Below are 21773 nucleotides of genomic sequence, written 5' to 3' on the forward strand. Positions count from 1 at the left end.
TTCCACGGTACCATGTAATGAGGCTAAAAGCTACTTCAGGAAAGCATCCTGTCCATGCCCAAGCCACAGTGTTACTCCTGACAGATTCCTTACGTATCCTCCCAAGCCTCCGAAGATGGAGGAACCAGACCTTCCTGGCAATCTGTGCCAATATTCACTGTACACACTGCTAGAAAAGCTTCACTGATGCCTAAACTGAATCTTTCTTACAGCAATTTAAATTATTTCCCGATCTCTGCACGAAGGACTAGGTCACTTCTTATTTTCAAAGGCCTTTTAAATCCGAAGACTTTTTTTTTCACACTTCTGCTCAGACTTGTCATTTCCTTAGCTGAACAACTTTGATTATTTATGTTGTGCTTTCTGATTATTTTTGATGCTTTCCGCTAAAATCTGTCCAGCTGGTTTAGATGCTTTTGAAGTAAAGTGGGCAAATGAGATACGATGCTTTAGTGTAGGTCTTATCTAGGCTGACTAAAGCAGAACAGCATTATGTATCTAATGTGTTACTACATCCCATTGCTGCTTTCACACAAGTATAGCATTGGTTATTCAGTTGTGTTTAATATTTAAATATTTAAAATATTATAAACCTTATTTCTTTTTCTGTGGAACTGCACTAAGACACTTGTTCTTCATCCTGTCCTTATGTAGCTGATTCTGCCTGCTTCAGAAAGGTAGTCAGCACTGCGGTGCATAAAAGCGTCATTTTTTTTAGGCCAATGTTACAACTGTTTCAAATTGTAAACTTATTCTGCAATGTACATGCAGTCCCTCCCATTCTGAAGTCTCCTGCAGACTCAATAAGCGTACATTCTGCTTCATCCCATGTTAATATTTAATATAATCAGATGTGATATATTCCTGAAAATGCTTCTCAGAACAGACCTCTGGTATGACTGGCAGTTTGACTTTGCTTCACTAGTAATAACTGCTTTCAAAATACACTTTTCCAACTGACTTTGCACCTATTTTGTAAGAATTTATTCTACCTGTTGCAGAAGAGAATATCTGATGAGACAGTGCCAAAGTCTTACTAAAGGATTGAAAATCTACTGTTTCTTCTCTAATCTGTCAATGTTGCTACCCGGTCATGGAAAGAAAATTAGATCAGTGTAGCATGATTTGTTCTTGGTTAATATATGTCACATATGACTCATCTCCCTGTTCTTTTCCAGGTGCTTACAAATGGACTTTTTCTAGGAAGACACATTAAGCTGACATGTCTATATTTTTTCAGCTCCTCCTTTTCCCATATTTTTGTCTTCTGCTGCCTTCCTTAGTCCCAAGAGTTGTCAGAGGCGGCTGCTGATGGTTTGGAGGTGGCTGCTGACGGTTCCAAGATGGCTGCAGCCCTCTTTTAAGTTTCTTCAAGCTCTTCAAGTTTCCTGCATGAAATTCTACAAACACAGCCAATCTGAAAATAGCTAATTTATGTTTTTTTATCCTTTTTTTTTTTTTTCCCCAGGCTGAGATTTTATTCTTGTCACTCTACTACTCAGGAGATTAGCCATCTGTCTGCCACTGATCTTTCTAATGAACATTGATAAAAAATAAATGTTTCTGGCCTTCTTGAATTGTCTGTCAATAGATTTCCCTCTTTTGAACAGTAGCTCAACACTTTTTATTTTCTTTGTTTTACTATAATGTATTTGTGAAATACTTTTTTATCTCTTAAACATTTCTTGGCAGATCTGTCTCATTTTATACCTTTGCTTTTCTAATTCTGTCCTTTGTTATTCAATGTGTGTTTTATACTTGCCTTCTGTAGACCCCCTGCTTTCTCCTTTCTGTACATTTCCTTCTTGTGTGTCAGTGAAGAGCTCTTTCTTTAGCTGAATCTTTACTACACCTCCTGGTTAGTTCTGTGCTAGTATATATTGTATGTATGATTGGTACTGTTTAAGTTACTACCAGCTCTCATTGACTCCTTTTACCTTACACTTGGTCCCTCATGACCCACTCCAGGAATTTAGCTATCAATACTTTTTGGAAACTTTTCTTCCTAGTCCATTGTTTGTACTTTGATGTTCTTTCTTCCTTCTGTAAAGTTCTGACTCTGGATCATTTCATGATCACCTTCACCCAGGTTATGTTCTGTCTTTGCAGCTGATGCTTCTGTATTGGTCAGGATCAAATGTAGGTGAACAAGCCTTCCTGCTGCTTTCTGCAGATTCCTGTGCTGTGTCTTAGCTTTCACCTTGTTTTTTTTCTGTGCTTTTGAGTTGAATCAGATTTCTTCTAAATGCTGTCATTTATTTTGTTCTGATTAGGTTGGGGGATTTATTGACAAATCTTCATCCATATTCAATTTTTTCATCTATTACTTTTATGCGTTTTTTGAAGCTTAATTGAAACTCCAAAGAACAATGTGCATTTGTTTTCACTAGTCTATTGCTGTAAAAATCTCCTGTATTTTTCATCTTACACATTTTATCTCTCCTGTAAGTATATTCCTAACTAGAATTAAAATCTGAAAGTTAGATTGAGTATATTGTACCTGTTTGAAATTGCATTTCAATGGTTTTCTTTGCATTAGAGGCATCTTTCAAAAGATTCTTGCTATTCTTTGCATGCTTTAACTGCAAATGTAGACTGTCTAAACCAGGATCTACACAGTTCCAGAAACCAAGAAATATTGGAGGATGTGCAACCGCCCTTCTGGTTGAACTTAAATTAGTCTATGAAAAATTGTGGACTTATTAATGAGAAAAATCAGGAATCCCATTTTAATTGTATTGATTTACCTTTTCAGAGACTTCTTGTAAGGTATGAATAGAAACAAAAAATGTTTTGCATTGGTTTCCGTGTGCAGGCCGCTCTGTTAAGGTTACTGATTTCTGTCATGTGCTTTGCTCATTTTCCCCTTCCCAGCTGGCTTGTAGTCTCTTGGTGCATTCTTAGCTCTTAGCACTATTTGATTACTACAAGGACTTTGTCACATCATTAAAATCCTGTGGGAGGTAATGAACAGATGCCCAGCTTAAAGAAACTGATACCTGGCAACCCAGAAGTACAGAGCACATGTTTCACCTTACTTCTGACCGGGTTGTCCTGCCTTTGCTGTACAGATGTAGGGGAGCCGTGGCTGCCATGGGCCAAAGTGCAAAGTGTTACCCTTGTGGGAGACTTCTGTGTTGGGTATGATCTGCCCTGTTGGCAAGCCCAGAACACCAGCCAAATTCAGCCTTTTTGTTGTGTCTTCTGACATTTCACACTAGAAGTGAATTTGGTCCATGCTCTTAACTACCAGTCCCAGCAAAATGTCTTCCATCATTCTGAGGTGGCTACTGAAGTTCAGTTTTGTTCTCCTTTTGTCTCCATTTCTACTGTCCTTTAACCCTCTACTTTCCTTTTTCCTCTGTGTTATGCCATGTCCTTCCTGTCTCCCCTTTCTTTTCACGTGTTTATGTGCCTATTTTCCCATTTCTCTTTTTCCCTTCTCTTCTTCTCCCCTGTAGAGCCCTGATAGTCTTCCCTTTCACTCTTCCCTTTGCAGAACCAAGCCACTTGCTTTGTTCTTTTCTCTTTCCCTCACCAGCCTCTTTGTGAAGGTCCTTACCTGGGTCTCTGCGAGTGGCCTGCGTTCCTCTGCATTTCAGAGAGTGGCAATAAAAGGATTGCCAGCTCAGCCTGGTGATAGTTTAGAAAACATAGATAGCAGAAGCAGAACTTTATCTCCATTCCTGTTTCTTGTGCTATGCTGTGAGGAAGAAGAGAGATGAATAGAAAAAGGTACTAAAGGAGGAGAGAGTTTCCACGGTGGAGGGCTGGATGGCAGGAACGCCGTTGTGCCCACTGCAGGTGGAGAGCAGGAGGAAGAGCTAGCTATGCCTGCATAGGCTCAGATCTGGTGTAAGATTTGGCCCTTGCACAATTCATTAGTACTTCAGGAAGTTTAGCATGCATTTTTTATCCATCTTCACCTGTCATATCACTGTTTTAATTTGCCGAGCCTCAAGAACCAAGTTTGTCTTTAGGATGTCTTCAAAGAGCTTTTTCTATTCGTATATCCTGGGCAGAGCTTGGACCTACACGTCATTTTTGGTTATTACAGCTTTTTTGTTCAGTTTTTTACTTTAGCCTTTTATTTATTTTACTGGTCAATCTTTAAAAAATTATTTAATTTCATTTTATTTTTCAGACACCTCTTATTGAACCTCACATCCCACATCGTCCTACTAAAACCATTACACAGGTAATAGGATATAGATGTGCTGTAGAGCCAGGCCATTAGACAAATGGAAATAACTATTTCCAACAGTGTGATAGGAGTCAACTGAAGTGATGCTTTCTGTTAGATGTGATAAGTTTGTGAGTCTTAAAATCCCAAATATATACTACATTGCTCTGCAAAAGTAAGCATCTGTGCAAGGACTTTTAATTCAAGGAAAAGAGAACTTGTGTTTTGTTTTGCAGAAGGCAGTACAGAGATTCCAGAAAGTTTAAAATCTGTACGTCTTGATCCTTTTTTTTTCTCCATGATCACCAAGGTTCCTTCAGAAAAGATCCTCAGAGCTGGAAAGATTTTGCGGAATACAATTCTGTCCCGAGCCCCTCACATGATAAGAGATCGCAAATACCATCTGAAGACTTACAGGTGTGTGAGCTGATTGTAGAGAGATCTCTGAATTCTATACCTGCCATTCTCTGGTTTCTGATTTATGCCTTACCATACTTGCAGGTCTCAAAAGGTCTGAAATTATTCTGTGATGCTATTTGAGTCTGGATGTTATGCAGTCTTTAATGGGCCTGGTAAATCCTTTCTGAAGTAATTTGACTGGAAATTGGGTCCGTGATTGTGAACAGAGTATTTAAACACAAAAACTCTTCCAAAGTTAATAGCGTAGTTAGCTGGAATATTCTGTGTAATGCCAAGTTAAAATGTAGATTCTGTTCTCTTCATCTATCAGTAAGAGATAATAGAAAAGCTCATTAATATATTATGTTACTGTACTGATTGCTACAGCAGTGTTGCTCAGTGTGGAGTTCTGAAAATTCACCTGGTGAGAAACATTCCGTATGTAGATTTTCTGCTCTATTTAATTTTTTTTTTCAGTGTGTTGCCAGGATTTCTTATCTTCCTGCTGGTGGCAGCACAGTCTTGCTGAAGTGGGATGATAATGGCACTTACAGAATAGAAATGTGACTGCAAGATATCAGAATCTATCTACTGTTGGCTTAAGAAATAATCAATTTGTTTTAGTGTCAAACATTTAAATCAAATACCTAATGCATTATTCGGAGTATATTTAAGTAAAAATTGGTTTAAAATCTCTGGGTGTATCTTTTTCTAAATAGTAAATCAATATGTTGCTGATCTGCTTTTGAAATAAGTGCATTGATTTTCCATATTTCAGTCCAAAATGTATTTAATATGCGGAGGTATTTGGAGCTTGTGAGTTGATCTGAGAATAGATCACAATATAACACTGTTGATTGTTCTGCAAGAACAAAAGAGTCTATATGATAAATGAAGACCAATGCTGGCCCAAATAACTGCACAGTTTTCTCTTATACATAACTGGGAAAACTCTTACTGTTCTGCTGAGCCAGGGAGCGTTATGACATAGAATTTTACTAAGTGATCATGTGGCTTTTGGGGGTTTTTTCCCCTTCTTCGGATGTTCTCCAGAACTTGAGGCCTACTGTTGTCTGCCTCTGGGTCAGTCAGGAGATGCCAGGTGACCAGCACCTGGCATGAGAGAGCCTCAGGAACACTGTACACCTACAGACCAATTTGCCTAAGTTTATAAAGAGTTCTTGGCAGTCACTGTCTGCGATCTCTCTCTTGGCTGTCTTCCTTTTAATTTCTTTTTATTTATTTGTCCTTCAGGCAATGCTGTGTGGGGACAGAACTAGTTGACTGGATGATGCAGCAAAGTCCTTGTGTCCATTTACGAACCCAGGCTGTTGGCATGTGGCAAGTATTGCTGGAAGAAGGTGTTCTTAACCATGGTAAGATAAAGAAAATCAGCATCTTGACTAACATATGAACAGTGTGTGACGTCAGTGCCTCTGTAGTGCTCTTTCATGAAAAAGAAAGGGATCATGACCCCAAAAGAAATGCTGCAGAGCGGGCTGCTCATTCATAAATGTAACACACAGACATTATTATTTGAATCTTGCTACCAGTATACCTTTTAAACTTATGAGCATATTGAAAAGTAAATGAACAATTTATAATGTTAACTCTAATTATACATAGGAGTGCACTGGCTTGTGCTTATATCGCAAGAGCTGGATAGCATTCAGGCCAAAATCAAGAGATGTATTACCATACATAAAACTGATCTTCATCAAAGACTTGCAGTTTTTAAAAGTTAATGTGAGCATTTTTGTTTGCTCATATCCATAAATCTGGAGTGGTTTTCAGTGGTTTTGGAATGGTTCCTAAATTCAGCACTCCAGATATTCCACTGTAGACATATGGGATTTTATGTTAGCTTTCTGACTGCATTTTACATTGACTTCCAGTTTCCATTTGGCAGGATTTACTTGGTAACAGGATATTATAGCCCTCAAAAGGGTATATTTCTAAAGCAATATTCATATTTGAAGCTTTGCACATACATTTTTATTAAATTCAGAAGAGCAGCTCTATTACAGTACACTTCCATTTATCCTCTGTTGTGCTTCTCATATCCCAGTGAGAAATTTCCACACTGAGGAGACAGACTGTTTCCATTGCTCCCAACACATATATATGGAAGCCTTTTGGAAAGTATTTGTAGCACACAATTTAGAAGCGTATTCTTCAAGCTACGTAATTTGGACATATGTGACAAATAAGGGTGTTTCATACTCTCACAGTTTCTTTGTAGCTTTCTTTCCCTTCTTAACTAATATATCTGTGGCATGATGCTACACAGATTTCTACAAAGTTAACTTTGATGAGGAGTGCTTAGTATTTGATATATTTTGTTGTTTTCAGTGGATCAGGAACACCACTTTCAAGACAAATACTTATTTTATCGATTTTTGGATGATGAACGTGAAGATGCCCCTTTGCCAACTGAGGAAGAGAAAAAGGAGTGTGATGAGGAGCTACAGGACACTATGCTGCTTCTGTCTCAGATTGGGCCAGATGCTCATATGAGGATGATTCTCAGAAAACCGTAAGCAGATTAATGAGTTAATATTACAGGCCTTTCTTGTGATACCAAAACAAGAGAAACTTATGTTTATTATCAGGCATCCTTTGGCCAGTTATTTCACTTCAGTGCCAGTTTCTCCAACCTCTGAAGTTTTTACATCCATGTTAAGTCATTTCTAGTCCTCATTAATACTTACAAGTTGAACTGTGTGTTGAGAATAACCATGAAAGGCCATGAATGCCATCACACTCACCTGGAGGAAAATGCTGCATTATGAGGTTTTTATTTCATTTCTGAGTCTCCCCTAAAGTAAATTTCAGGTAGTAGCAGGGTCCTACTCTGGTAACACTTTGTGTGTAGAAGTGTCTTTCAATTAACTAATGCTGCTTTCAGTTACTTTGAGTGAGTAGAGTGGTAGGATGGCAGCACAGCAGGTGCCTTTCAGTTACAGTTGTCAGTGGCAGCCATTAGTTAGATTCAGCCTTAGTAGAACTTTATTGAATCAAGATAGGCTGGACTTTGCCTGTTGTAGTTTGCCAGGAAGGTGTGAAATGTGGCTCTGTGAGTTTATTTATCAATTCTTATTTTTATAGAATCAATACTTTAAAAAGAAAAAGCTTTCTGTACCTAGGCCACAGAGGATGTCTGCCTAACCTTTTGATAGCTACCAGATCACGTCCCCTCACTCCTTGGTTGGCTAACCATCCTTTCAGCAGTGCACTCTGGTCACACTGAAAACTGTGTCAAAGGCTTTTTTTATAGGCAGCTTTATAGTGACTTCAAAGCAACCAGTGTAAACTCTGTTTGACTCTCCATTGAAGACAACCTCTTCATTAAGCAGGTAGTGTTTAGTGGCCAATGAATATTTTCTGTGGCCACTAAACATATTTTACCGCTAATTAAGCACACTGAGAATAAGGAATTACTTCAGCTCACCTTCACTGAAGATTTACTTGTAAGGGTCAGTGCAAGACAGGTAAAGCAGACAAAGCTGGATCCTGCTCCTTTGAGGCCATTGGCAAAGTTTGTCTTTGCTGTGGGATAGGGTTGGGCCCTGCCAACAGTGTGAGAACATTTTTCATACTAAAAATGTTTTCAGTCACCTAACACAAGTGTTTGCTCCTGTTCTGTTTCCATCTGTGTCCTTTCCCTGCTCCATTCTTTTCCATGTGTTATGTTTAGATTGTTAAGCTCATTTAGACAGCGCTTTTCTAAAAACTTACTAAAAGCACTGAATTTCAAAAAGTACCATCAGACACTTGTGTTTATAAAAAAAGGTAATACTGCCATGGAGCAATAGTTTTAAGGTAAATATTTGCTTTCCTCTGTTTGTTAGAGGTCTAGTCAACACAAACAACGGGGCAGTCACTCCCTGTCACACAAAATACACAGACAAACCAGACTGGGAATATGGTGCTTCCATTACCCTTACGATATTGTGGAATTGAGATCTTCTCTCCTCACAGACATGTCCTCTGTGTTCTTCACTGAGGAGCAAAAGTGGGCTTTTGCACCCCTGAACAGACACCTGTCATTAGGAGGCTGAGCAGTGCTGTGTGTGCTCTGACCCTGCTCCTCTGCACTATCTCCTTTGCCTCCAGCTGACTGAGCAGGTTGCTCTTGGAGAATTTCTCCTTAGCCTATCATGGTTTTTGGCTGCCTACTACATTTGCTTTCCATCATGACTTTCAGAACAGCAAGTGTAAGTTTACCCTGGCAGGATCAATGTTTATTATCATCTGGACTCCTTGCAGAGAGCTGAAGGGCTGGAAAGGTGCTCTGGAAAGTATTGCTCTTCTCTCTGTGTCGTCACTTGCACAGCATCACCTGGGACAATATTAATAGGAGATTTTTCATGCAATATAGTGAGGGGAAAGAGGTTTTCTCAAGACTGACATTTATCTGACATCTTTCCCTATCCCTGAAAGTGCTTAGTTTGGCTGCCCTTTGTTCATGGAAGTAAGTTTGTACTGCCAGACACTGTATTAACTTCTGCTCTAGTATTCAGTTTACATACGTTATGATTTTGTTAGTTGAAAATCCACCCTGGGCTGAGCTGCAGCAAAGCTGTTAAAATCTCCATGAATCCTCAGAGTCCTGCTAGTTTTGACTTGCCACTGCTACAGCTGCCAAGAGTTCAAAGGAATTGTCAGAGCTTCAGAGATGCTGGCTCTAGCTGACCTGAGCAGGACCCACAATTTTCAAACCAACACAGCTGCATTTTGTAACAGTAACCATTTCCAGAGAGGTTGCAGAACTCAGATAATTACCCTGAAAGAAATAAGACAATATTCTTTGATGAGAAGATTACTTAGAGAATTTGATTGTATAATGAAGCTGTTGCTTTGAAAGGTACTTTCTATTGTTCGAAATCTGAAAATCTCTAGCAAAAAGTGTCACTTGTTTTGACAGCCGACTTAAAAAATTCTCTGTTTATTACATTAACTGCAGCATTTTAACTGTCAAACTGTGAAAGAATGTTCTATAGTTTAAAAAACAGAATAGAGCTCAGGGAAATTTTTGGCAGGCTCTTGTTGCTATTGGTTTTTTTTTTTTCCTTTGGAAACACATATACTGAATGTGAAAATAGCTTTTGTGAAGTCACAAACACAGCTCTCTGCTCCTTATAATGGCTGGAGCACAGGTGCAGACCTTGCACAAGCCCCTGGAAAAATTATTGTGGAATTAACACAGCTCTTTGTTACGAGTGTTTCCACCCTTCAGTAAGAAAATACATCCTGATGGTAAACTCTAATTAAATATTATGCTATAATACAAAGTTAAACACAATAATAACAGGAGTCTTTAAAGGAAGAATGATATTCATCAGACAACAGTATTTAACTCAGATGATGTTATGGATTATATTCTTTTTTTAATGCCCTAGCCTACAGTAAGTTAGCAGTGTGACTGAAATAATAAACATGTGTTATATATTCTTGGTGACTTCACTCAGCACATTTTTTCTCAGTACAGAATGTTTGATTCTACATGTGATCAGTAATCAAATTTTAGTGCCATTTGCAGAAGTAAATGCAACGGGATGCTAGAGAGAGGAAGTGAAAACAAATTGAAACGTTAAACATGACAAAATACATATATAACAATTTAGTTAGTGCTAAGAACATATATTCTTAAGCAAGATATATTTATTCTCTGGTTCTTAAATTTTTTTGTTTAGATGTTCCACCCAGCTGTTAGTAGTAAGAACCACACTGGATTTCTCCATAAAGGCAGTATTAACTTCCATAATCCTTGGAGTTTCCCACCAATGAAATTTCATAAACCAAGTTTTGTTCTTAGGACAGGAAATACAGATTATCAGTTCACTGATGGTTATGGGTATTATGTGTGGTAAATGGTATTTATGGAGTTAATCAAGGCACACTGATTCAGGTACAGAGATACATAATAAACTTCCATGCTAGAGTAAGTCAACGTGCATTCACTTTCACACACAGGTAGTGGATAAAATTATTCATGTCTCCTATTTATTCTTGAAAACAAAATTTGTACTCTGGAAATACATGCTTATTTGATGCTTAGTCACAGTGTTACAGGGTCTCTGATCTTTTCCTGTATTATTATTATCCAAGCATTTTCCAGTTAGCTGTATAATAAAAATAATCAATGATATGGCATGTGCATGCACGACTTATCAATGGCGAAGTTCTATATTATTGTCAACATCCTAGTCACAGAGAAGCTCAATGTCTCTGACCTTGATAAATTCTCCAAACACTGAACAGTTTTTATTGATCACTTAATATCACCTGAGTTCTGTCCATTAATGTATACCCTCGTTCCCTACCTATTCCATTTATTATCCTCTCTATAACCAGCTATTGCTGTTAGAATGTGTCCCCTGCAGAAACTAGGTCTTTTCACAGCAGGATCCTACAAATCAACATCAGTGGGTCACCACACAGGTTTTAAAGACACAGTGATGTCTAATGTCTCTCCACGTGACATCTGCAGGAGCAGAAGTAAAGACTAGGTACTGATATCTGCTACAGATTGCCAGTCCTCCCAATGTGCTAACATAGGAGGCAAATGGACATACTGAAAGAAGAGTGTACCCTTTTGTTTTGATAGAGGTCTGATGTAGTTAGGCATCATCCTTTTATGTTTCAATTTCATGTAGAAATTTGTTGATTTGTTAAAGTATGTTTTCCATTTTCCAAGACATGCTGGTTTTACAAGCAGGTAATAAAATTAAAGTTGTTACTGCCCTATTATTTTTTAAAATCCTTACTTTTTGTTTCTTAAATCTCCAGGGAAAGGTAGCTAGTACTGGCTTAGTTTTATGCTATACTTAATTAAGCTGCCCCTTGAAATTATAAGGCTGACACTAGGAGGGTCAGCCTTATAATTTCAAGCCAGAATTAGAAATAGTAAAGAGTATTTTGAGTCACTAGAGGGCATAGCAGTACCAAACCAGTTTCTGGTTTTCCATTAAAAGTTTATTCCATTAAGTAAAAGAGTAATTTTATCCAAAACATTTTTTGTCTAAATTGATCTTTAATCTGGGTAATAATACATGCATGTTGTTGGTAAGTGAAGAACAGATGAAAAATATAGCTTGCTTAGCAGAGATGTCAGTTGTCCTTATGTTTTCTATGACTTCTTCAGTGCTTCTTTCATCCAAAAGAAGTCTTCATCAAGATTCTTTTGTAAAAAGATGCAATATAACTCCAGAGTGACATGGCTGGGTACTCCCTGTACCTCACACATGATATAGACAGACTGTTGAACCAGGCGGTGATTAGGCAGAAAACCTGTAGACCATAATATTTCTTCATGTGGCTTTCCTGATTCTCTAGATGAGAGTCTCCTTAATACTGACATTTCAGGAGGAAAACTGTCAGGAGGGTTCGTTGTAACCTTTGGTTTAGGGCTATCCAAAGATTCACTTGTGCTGTTAACTCTTTTGACATCACACATTGCAGACAGCAGGGTTTGGAACTGTGCCCGTTCTTAATGGCAGAGCATATAAACCTTCTCCTTTGGAACTCCTGCCGCCAGCTGGACTTCCTGTACCCCATTTCCTCACGTCTTAAATTCCTCCTCTCTCCCTTCCTATGACTAGGTGGCTCTTTTCTTCTGTTCTTGGCCCACTGAATTAATTACCTGTATTCTGCTTTTCAGAAATCTAAACCATATTTTTTGAAAGGACTTAGTCCTATAAAAATTACTTGGCGTAATGCTTTAAAGGATTATGTAACTCCAGTGTGTGGTCTGAAATTATATCACAGGAGAATTTGTCCTTTTAGAAAATGAAGTTGTATTAGACACTGTAACTAAGGAGAAGCTTGTGAGTGGGAAAAAGATTGGGATCTGCTCACAAGGTCCTACAACTCCTTCTCTTGAGTACTGTTTATTAGATCCTCTAAAGCACGTCCACTACACTGCAGTCCCCTCAGTATTTGTGTCCTTCTTAAGCAATCAGAAAATTTTGTGGTGCATAGGCTACAGAAATGCTACTATTTCAGTCATGGTGGCAGCCTTGTTACTCCTTGTCCTGTAGGAGAATTATTCCTTCATCAATGCCTGCTCTTTAGTAATGGCAGCTTCTTGTATTTTTCTGTGAGAGAAACTGAAACTACTGAATGGTTCCTATTTACCTTTGTGGCTACACAACAGCACTCAGCACTAACTGTATAGGAGCTGTTTGCTGTACTCCAGGATGCACTGCTGCCTCTCCAATTTGTTCAGCAGAAATTCACACACTCCTTTACAAACCACTACTACTGTCTGTTTGCTACAACTAATTAGTGCTGCATGTGAAAAATAGTGCATGTCCCACACCCAGGAGTTCTTTTGAAAGGAACAAATTTTTATGTACCATTTCTGATTTATGTGACCATTTTACATATAGAACACTTGATTTAATCAGGAAAGCTGCCTAATCAGGATCTCCCTAAGGTGGTTGCCATGGCTGCTGCTTGGTGTCATTCGGGTAGCATTCACAGAGCTTCCATCCTTTGTGTGTTTCAGTCCTCCACCCAGAAACATCACTGAGGCTCCATTTAGTGAGGATGTACCCTTCAGTAGACAGTACAGCAGCATTTTGTGTTGTTCTGTCCTTCTCTGAAGCATTTATTTTGGACATTTATTGCATTTTGCTATCATCCCTTTTATCTTCTCTCTGTAGGCCCGGCCAGAGAACTGTAGATGACTTAGAATTTATATATGAAGAACTTCTCCACATTAAGGCCTTATCTCATCTTTCTACCACAGTAAGTAATTTTAAAAGTTATAATTCATCACCAAAGGAAAGGCTGAATTTTTACTTCTGGTATTTTTTAGAGTTGGAGAGCCCATAACCATTTACATTTATACTTCCCATGCAAAGAAGTTATTCCATCTGGGAGGAACACTCAAGCACTTTGTAGTGTAGATTCTCTTTTGGATATCAGATATAATTCTCTTAATATATTTCTGCACAGCCGCTATTTCACTCACTTAGCACAGGTGCTGCTGTCTGCATCCATATCCGAGTTTAAATGAAGATGTATGCAATCTGACTGGACACCCAGGATTGTGGTGCTACTGAATTTTGCAGAATTGATTTCTCATCTGTAAGAAATCTTGGCTTGAACCAGTTAGGAGGAGGAATTACACTGTGCAGAAAGGTGCACCCGGCAGTTCTTGGTGGTTCGAGTTTGGTCACTGAGTGAAGGAAAGCTCATCAGATCAGACACTCTCTCTGGGTGGTCAAGAACAGTGCAGAGAACCACAAATAAATGAAATGGAGGAGAGAATGCGTCTTTGTAAAGTCTCACCGTTGTTGACACGCTGTGTAGGTAACTAAAACAAGATAAATAACGCTTCTGGTCTCAGCAGCATGTGGATGCTTTCAGAAAAAGGAAGCCAGTCAGAAAGAAGATCTGTGTTTGACAGTAGCTTCTTTGGAAGCACTTGATATTTTCAGTAATTCTCAGTTAACTTGGGCAGGTACAGCTAATTATGAAGCTGCATTACAGAAAGACAGTACTTCATGCAAGTATGTAACACCTGAGCAGTGTTTTTCAAAAAAAAATAGGCATCCAGAATTTGTATCTGAATTACAGAGGTGTTAAGGAAACTTTCCAGTTTGACCATTCATGAGGCTCTCTGGCAATCACACTCCCAACACCAGAGACTTTCACTGCTGGGACCGAATCCCCTTCACAGCAGGCAGCTCCAGTGAACTTTTCTGGTTCAACCCCAGATTTCCCAGTGGAGTCACAGATGTCTCATTCCATAAAGCAGTTTATTCACAGTGCAGTAATACAGAAACAGCTTGAGCTGGTGCCTCTGAGGAGGGACCCCCAACAAAGGGGGTTTTATCCCCTCACAGTCCAAGCCATGTAAGTCTTGCTCTTCCTCCCGTGTCCTCCACTCCTGCTTTTTCTCTCCGTGTCCATTTACCTGGCTGGCACCACCAGTTTTCATGACCTTTGCTATGCAAAGGGTGGCAGTTCATAGCCTCTTGTCTCAGGCTCCCACCCAGAGCTCAATCTGCATCTCAGTCTGCGTCACTTACTGCAGCTTGCAAACCTGCACCAGATGTGTTCCTTAGCATGGGAACAGCCATCCAAAATCCTTAAGCATCCCTGAGATGTAGGGAAAAAAGTATTTAAAGACTGCTGTAAGATCCAGAAATTACCATTTAAAGGTTAAACAAAAGAAACTACCCAAGACAGATACTGAGAGGGAGTGGAGAACGCCCTCGATACTGCATTTATAACCCTGAACAAAAAAATCCGAAACACTAAATATTTTCAGCTCTGAAGAAATTCAGACTTGAAGTCAGAATCCACAGGAATTAGCATATAGAACAAGTAGGGTAAATGATACAAACTGCAAGAAATACTTGGCATTTTGAATTACAGTTGATTCCATGTTTTTAGTAAGAATCTGGAAATGCCATCCTATTACACGTGCATCATGAACTAAAGCAGAGGACAGAAACCATAACTAGTCTTCAGAGGAACAACAGACAGCATTGCTTCTATGAACCAGAAGATTGTTGGTCAATTGACTTGAAATGAAATTAAATTTTAATTTATTTTAAGCAAGGCATAATTCCTGAAGTAATAAGTTTTCTAGACATCCACAAACAGCAGGAAATAAAATGGATAAAATTCAACTCACATGATGGTGAACTAATCCTTGCTAAACCTGTGAAGTTAATCTATGAATGAAAAACAATTATACAATACAGTGTTAAAAACAAATTTTTGGCTTCATCAAGAGGATTCCTTCACTGCAGAGGCAAATGACTGAATCAACTGAGAAGACATCTAGGTGGATAGGAATGCTCTCTGCAATGTGCGGAGCAGTGTTAATGGGGCTGTATTACCTGTCCTTATGAAAGCATTGCCTTTGAGCAGAGGTTATAAAAGGGTTTGGTGAGGTGTTATAGAAGTCACAGGTCTGTGTGTTTGCTGATCAGTGTGCTTAAAAAACCTGTCCAGACACCTCTATTTATCTCTTTTCTTCTCCAGGCTGCAAACAGGCAGTGCTTTGTGCTAGCTGTCAGGAAAGAGTTCTGGGAGAGGTGGCTGGTGCAGTATGTTTGTGCTTGGTGCCTGAGCAAAGGTTTGAGTAGGTGCACAGGGGTGCCTGAATTTGTCCACCCATCTTGGGAGATGCAGCCACCAGACTCTCATCTGGATTGTATCCAGAATTTGAGAGTTCCTTCCCAAGTTTTTCTTCATCGCCTAAATTTTTTTTTCTATTTAAACAGTTGAGAGAATGGTGCAAAAATGCTACTAGTAAATATATGGTGGAGCCAGCTTTTGATCTGTATTTGGCACAGTTAAGTTACGTGGTAGTACCTTTGAAAAAGGGATTGTCACAAGCTGACATTCTCTGAATACAAGAATTTGCTTGGAAATTTGCCTCCAATTTGCCTTGGAGTCTTGTGGTTGTATGAAGAGATACATAAGGCACATAGAAAAACTCAGAATCTTATGAGGTTACCAGTGCTACTGCTATTTTGTGAAAGTAACGCTAACAGTGTTTACAGTGACAAAAAGCAGTTGTAAACAGTGTCTCACTAGAGGCAACTGCCCAGTCAGTTGTAGGAGCCAATCACACAGAGCAATACAAACCCAGTGAGGAGCAGGCTGACGCCAAGGGCACCATCATGTTCTCCAGTTCCTGGAAGAGGTAGTGAGGTGGATGTTTTGCCTGGAAAGGTGTGAGGCAGAGAGGAGACTCAGCAGGTCCAAGTGGCTGTGCCTCACAGCTTGACACAGCAGAAGCAGCCAGGTTTACATCAGTAAGGGGAAGGGTACTGATTTCTCAGGGAAAACAAGGAATATTTCCATGGAGTAACTGTCAATCACTAGCTATCTTCTGTAGCAGGTCACTATTACCATTTGAATTTTTCTGTCATGTTAATTGTTGATAATCATTTCACATATGTGTGTATGAAGAAACATGCAGAGACCCGTATCTTAAAGATGCCCTTCTCTGAGCCATTTGGAGCCAGGAAATGTATACTCTGTAAAGCCAATCAGTAGGAATTAGGACATCAAGTGAAGCAGACCATTACCTGGCTGCATGGCTCTGAATGACTGATGAATGATGCAGAGGGAAGAAAAGCGGCAGTTGGGCTATGTGACTTCCTCTCAGCAGGAGGAATAAGATACGTATAAAAACTATAATTTCTCTCTCTTTATTTTAAGGTAAAGCGAGAATTAGCAGGTGTCCTCATTTTTGAGTCACATCCCAAAGCAGGAACGGTCTGTAAGTAAACGGAGTCCTATCAGATCTTCTTTTTCATCTGTGGCATGAACATTTAAATTCTTAATGTTTAAATGACAAGAGCAAAACTTGGATGCACTCTTCAAACTTGATTGGCACTTAGTGTTTAAAAACTAGGGTAGTAGGTGTTGGCTTAGTCTGTTGCCAAGTGCAGGGACAGTACCAAAACTAATTCTGTATCTTGGTTGAATGTATATATCCCTTACAATTTGGGTGTTTTTTTATCTAGAATTTTTGATTGGACTAGTCTCTGTTTAAAGTGTATTTTAATATTATCCTATATTAAAAAAACCTTGCTGTACAAAGTGAAGGATTTAAAATGTAAGATTACTCAGACCTGTAATACTGAGAAGCTTTATCAAATGAATGTTAAATTCAGAGTTGCTTTTAAAATCATAGTATACCCTTTTACAAGGTAGATATTAATATGACTGTAGAGTTACCTTGAATTTTACTGAGTGCAGAATCTGGCCCATTTATATTTTGAATAACTATATTCTCATCATAAAATCTTTTCTCTCTCTTGTAGTATTTAATCAGGGAGAAGAAGGTACTTCTTGGTACATTATCCTAAAGGGATCAGTAAACGTAGTCATTTATGGCAAGGTATTTTTTTCAGAAGCTATTTCATATGATTGTTATTATTGAAATTGTAAGAGTAAACTTTGAAGGAATACAGTTTAATTTAGAGCAAAATTGCTTTGTCTGACAAAACAAACAGAATGTAATTTTATTAAGAATTGATCCAGTGGTTTCACTGATTATACTTCCAATTGATTGCTCTATAATTTTGGGATATATTACACGGTTTCTAGATGTAATCCATCAGAGTTACATCAGTTCTTTAGGACAAAGCAATTTGCTGGAATTTGGTGAATTACCAGACTTCTGTCTCATGGAGGTTTTTGCCCTGTCCCTTTACTGCAATACTGTCATGCATTTGTATGACTAACTTTTCTCATATGTGTCAGGCATGTCTGACAGAACTACTGCTTTGTGGCTAGTGGTTCTCAGGTTGGATGAACTCTTCCAAATTTATGCCAGCTCTTCGTTTTACTTAAGCTGTAGACCAGAAAGCATCTCTACTAAATTCTTGCTTATGAGAGAGATTTTTCAAAGCAAAAAAAATAGGATTTTGCTACACAGAAATCCCCTGAGTCTTTAAAAATCCTTACTTTCCTATTGATTTTTCGTTTGGTGACTGTGAATCCTCCATTTGAATGCCAAGCATTTCACCAAAATCTAGCACAGGGCCTAGGTGCACAGTCTGTTTCTAAGTAACCCATATTTACCTACATTTTTTACATCACTGGGTGGGCCAGATTCTCTGTTACTATAAATTGGAGCAAGTGGAGCACTGCTGATGTACACCAGCTGAGGATGGGTTGTTATATGTTACTTCTGCAAACTTGATTTTATTTTTTATGGCCTCTATAAATAAAAAATAAAACACTCAACAACTTCCTGTCTTGAGCAGGACTGGAAGAGTCCTTCAAGCTGAACGTAATTTCAGAGAACAAGCCAATTCTTTTCTATTCTTGCCTTTCTTTAGTAATAGTAATAACCAGCTATCAAGTATTGTTTCCTAGTCATTATTCTGGCTGTTGATTTCCTGCCAAATAGATTTGTTTTGGTATTTGATTGTGAAGTCCAGTGTTTGTACGAGGACTTTCAATAGAATCCAGAGTAATGATGGGTTTCTGCATGTAAATGTTTTGCTCTGTGCAGGGTGTGGTATGTACTCTACACGAAGGAGATGATTTTGGCAAGTTAGCGCTTGTGAATGATGCTCCCAGAGCAGCATCCATTGTACTGCGTGAAGACAACTGCCACTTCTTGAGAGTAGACAAGGAGGACTTCAACAGGATCCTTAGGGTAAGAGCTGCCCCAACAGTGTGATATCAAAACTTGCAAATTTTTTTAGAGCCTGTCTTATTTCTATGAATATATTGATGTTGATAACCTTGTTTGAAGTATCCCTAATAATGGAACAGGGATGTAACAGTCTAGAAGATCAAGTAAAGAATATATTCCTTGCCTGTCCTCATTTTCTGTTCCGAGCTCCGACATGAAAATGGGACCAAATGGAATCTTCTGTCTCTCATATTTCTGTGATCTAGAGTTCGCCCTGCTCAGTTTTTCCTTATGCTGCCCAGGATTTCTGGGTAATATTCCATCCAAATATTGAAAAAAAACAAGATCACCCGTTCTCCCACACAGGTCATGTCAGGTACCTTAATCTCAATGAATTTAAGGCAGAATCAATTGGCAAATTGAGTAAGTTACAGATAAATACACAGATGTCTTTATCAGAGAACTCTAGGAAGATATTCCCAGACTAATTTTACAGTTGTTCACTTTAGGGCGAATGTGTTCCGAAGTCCAATTGTAATTCAGTAAATACAAGCTCTTTTGTGTCCATTCATAGGATAGCAAGTCACAGGTAATGTCATCCTGTATTTGAACCTATATATGCCCAATACTGCAGCAATAAAACCAGTCCAGACAGAGTACTCCACTGGAAAAATTACATAAGACTGTGATTACTGTACAAAAGGGAACAAGGATCCCATTGGCAGTAAGGCTTGGTTGGCCATGGAGACTTATAGCTGATTAAGCTTTGGTCAATACTTCAGAGAAGATCCAAGTCCATGGTCTTACTGATTTTTACCTGTGTTTTTTGAATACACATTATATTTAATTTTTTTTCTTTTTCTACTATGACCTGGTAGTAGAAAATGAGCAGTTTACTGAGCTAAAATTTACTGTTCTTACATGCTATTTTCTCTGTTTTTTTTAAGCGAAAAGTCAGATTGCAGGTAATAATATTCGTATATAAAAGTGGGGATAGAGATTATATTACATTTGGAAATTGTGGGGAGACTCTGTTTTTTAGAAAACTTGTTTTTTATTTTACACAGATGGAGATTTTTCACATCATCCTTGCTGTAGTCCCTCCCACAATTGTCTGCCTCCTTCCCCAATGCCAGTGCTTCCTTCTTCATCCTGTATATGAGGAAAACAGAATAAAGACAGATAAATACAGGGGGAAAGAACCAACAGCAGTCTTCATGTTTGAAAGTCATGCACTTTGTCAGAGTAACTAATCAGCCAAATCAAGTGCAGTCACATTATTAAAAGTACCTTGTCTTACAGGATGTGGAAGCAAATACAGTAAGACTCAAAGAACATGACCAAGATGTCTTGGTGTTGGAGAAGATCCCAGCAGGAAACAGAATTTCTAATCAAGGAAATTCACAGCTGCAGCACAAGTATGTTTTCATTCAATAGTGCAAGTGTCAGACAATTATTAACCTTTTAAATGGTTGTTATTATCCAAACAATAGCATATTCCCTTTCTGTGTTAGAATGCAGTGCATATAAAGTTTTCTTTTTTTTAATCATCGGTTGATCACATGCTCCATACTGGATAATATATCCATTTCTTGCAGCACACCAGCTCTATGTCTTTACACAGTAATTCTCTGAAGATCTCACTGTAAATACTTACCTCGTGTAATAATTTCTAAGTAGTCTAGGCAGAGAGAATGATGAAAACCTACTAAGCTGAGCTACTGTGTAAAAGATGTGAGGAAAATACACTGTTTTATTGTTAAGTACAGATATTTTTAGTTTGGGTTTTGAGCTCTGGATTCTAATAAGAGTTTGCTAGGTACAATTTGTACACAAAACAAAGATCTCATGCAATGAAAGTTGCAGAGCTTATCTTACACAATAGGTTAGCACTGTAATAACAATATTCACTACATTTTCCTTACTTTCTTACTGAAAGGGAAAAAGTACAATTCTGTTTGGATACTACTGTGATAAGAGTAGAGTGAGGCTATTACTGTTTCAAATGTTGGTAAAACCCCTAAAGGCTTTGTAAATGCATTATTTGCAAATGGATGCACAGTTTTCTTCAGAAACATTCAAAGAACTTCAACAAAATAAGCAACAAGAAGTTTTGAATCCTTCTCCCTGAACCTCACTTTTTCTCAGAGAAAGAGCCAATTTACTGTGAGATTTTTTGGGTACACTTTTTATCTCATCTGGGATTTCATATACCTATTTTATCTGCATAACTGAATGCAAAGATTTATAAAGATCTGTGAAAGTTGAATAAACCATTCCTTGCATTTTATATACACATTTCACATATTTCGGAAACTACCATTTCATCTTCCACTTGATCTGTTAGAAAAGCGATCTATTGTACTAGGAAAACAAGTACTCTTACACAAGTTTGTCTAAATGAGGGGAACCTGACTGTAGCCAGTGGATTTGCACCAGCAGCTGCAATACACAGCAACTTGGTCTTGGGTCTGAGGCATTCTTCGTGGTTCCAAAAGTGAAAGTTTCATTTCAACATATTTGAAACACTGCCTTCCTTGCAAACGCTTTGCACCGGCATTATTTGTATTATTTAACAGTTTGTTCTTCAGACTTTGATAAAAATAGCCAGAAAAATTTATGGTAGATTGTTAAGTTAGGCTGTATTTTAGGTCTTACATTCCAGGAATATTTTCAGGTAAAGCTCAGAATATCATTTCTGTAAATATTTTATTCATTTGGTCAGCTTTTGGGGGCTATCAATGTGTCACCAAGGGAGCTTTTGCTGTTAACAATAACAAATAGACATAATCTACTCAAAAGAGGAAGTTACCTTGAAAGTTCACTGTCTGCTTTTCACCAGTCAGATTACTTTGTTAATAGTGTGTTGGCAGTGTCTTTTTGTTTAAAGTGTTTCGAAATGAGTTCACTGGGTTTGAAGATGACATTTCTTTTGTTTCTTTTCTTAGTAAATAGAGTAAGTGGCTGCATTTATGCAGAGTCCAAATCAAAGTTCCTGTTGTTTTTTGGTTTCCAGATGTCTTATTGGAATGTGTTAGTTGAGTGTTTAGTGCTTTTGAAAAT

At 38.3% G+C, this 21773-nt stretch overlaps 1 protein-coding gene across 5 annotated transcripts in view; it reads left to right on the plus strand.

The window, feature by feature from the left end:
* Window positions 1-21773, plus strand: part of RAPGEF4 (Rap guanine nucleotide exchange factor 4) — a 154068-nt gene that overhangs the window by 91380 nt on the left and 40915 nt on the right. For 4 of the 5 annotated variants that reach the window (XM_027733598.2, XM_027733596.2, XM_027733595.2 and 1 more), the window contains 9 exons: window positions 4145-4198; window positions 4494-4600; window positions 5837-5958; window positions 6935-7118; window positions 13252-13336; window positions 16778-16838; window positions 17386-17462; window positions 18585-18731; window positions 20013-20128. In XM_027733598.2, the coding sequence (XP_027589399.1) occupies window positions 4145-4198; window positions 4494-4600; window positions 5837-5958; window positions 6935-7118; window positions 13252-13336; window positions 16778-16838; window positions 17386-17462; window positions 18585-18731; window positions 20013-20128 (953 nt within the window). The remainder of the gene's footprint in view (window positions 1-4144; window positions 4199-4493; window positions 4601-5836; window positions 5959-6934; window positions 7119-13251; window positions 13337-16777; window positions 16839-17385; window positions 17463-18584; window positions 18732-20012; window positions 20129-21773) is intronic. The other variant, XM_027733597.2, reaches the window with a different exon arrangement.

This window comes from Pipra filicauda, unplaced genomic scaffold (assembly GCF_003945595.2).
Source record: "Pipra filicauda isolate LSUMZ 115617 unplaced genomic scaffold, ASM394559v2 scaffold5_size6683894_pilon, whole genome shotgun sequence".
In the NCBI taxonomy this organism is placed as follows: domain Eukaryota; kingdom Metazoa; phylum Chordata; class Aves; order Passeriformes; family Pipridae; genus Pipra; species Pipra filicauda.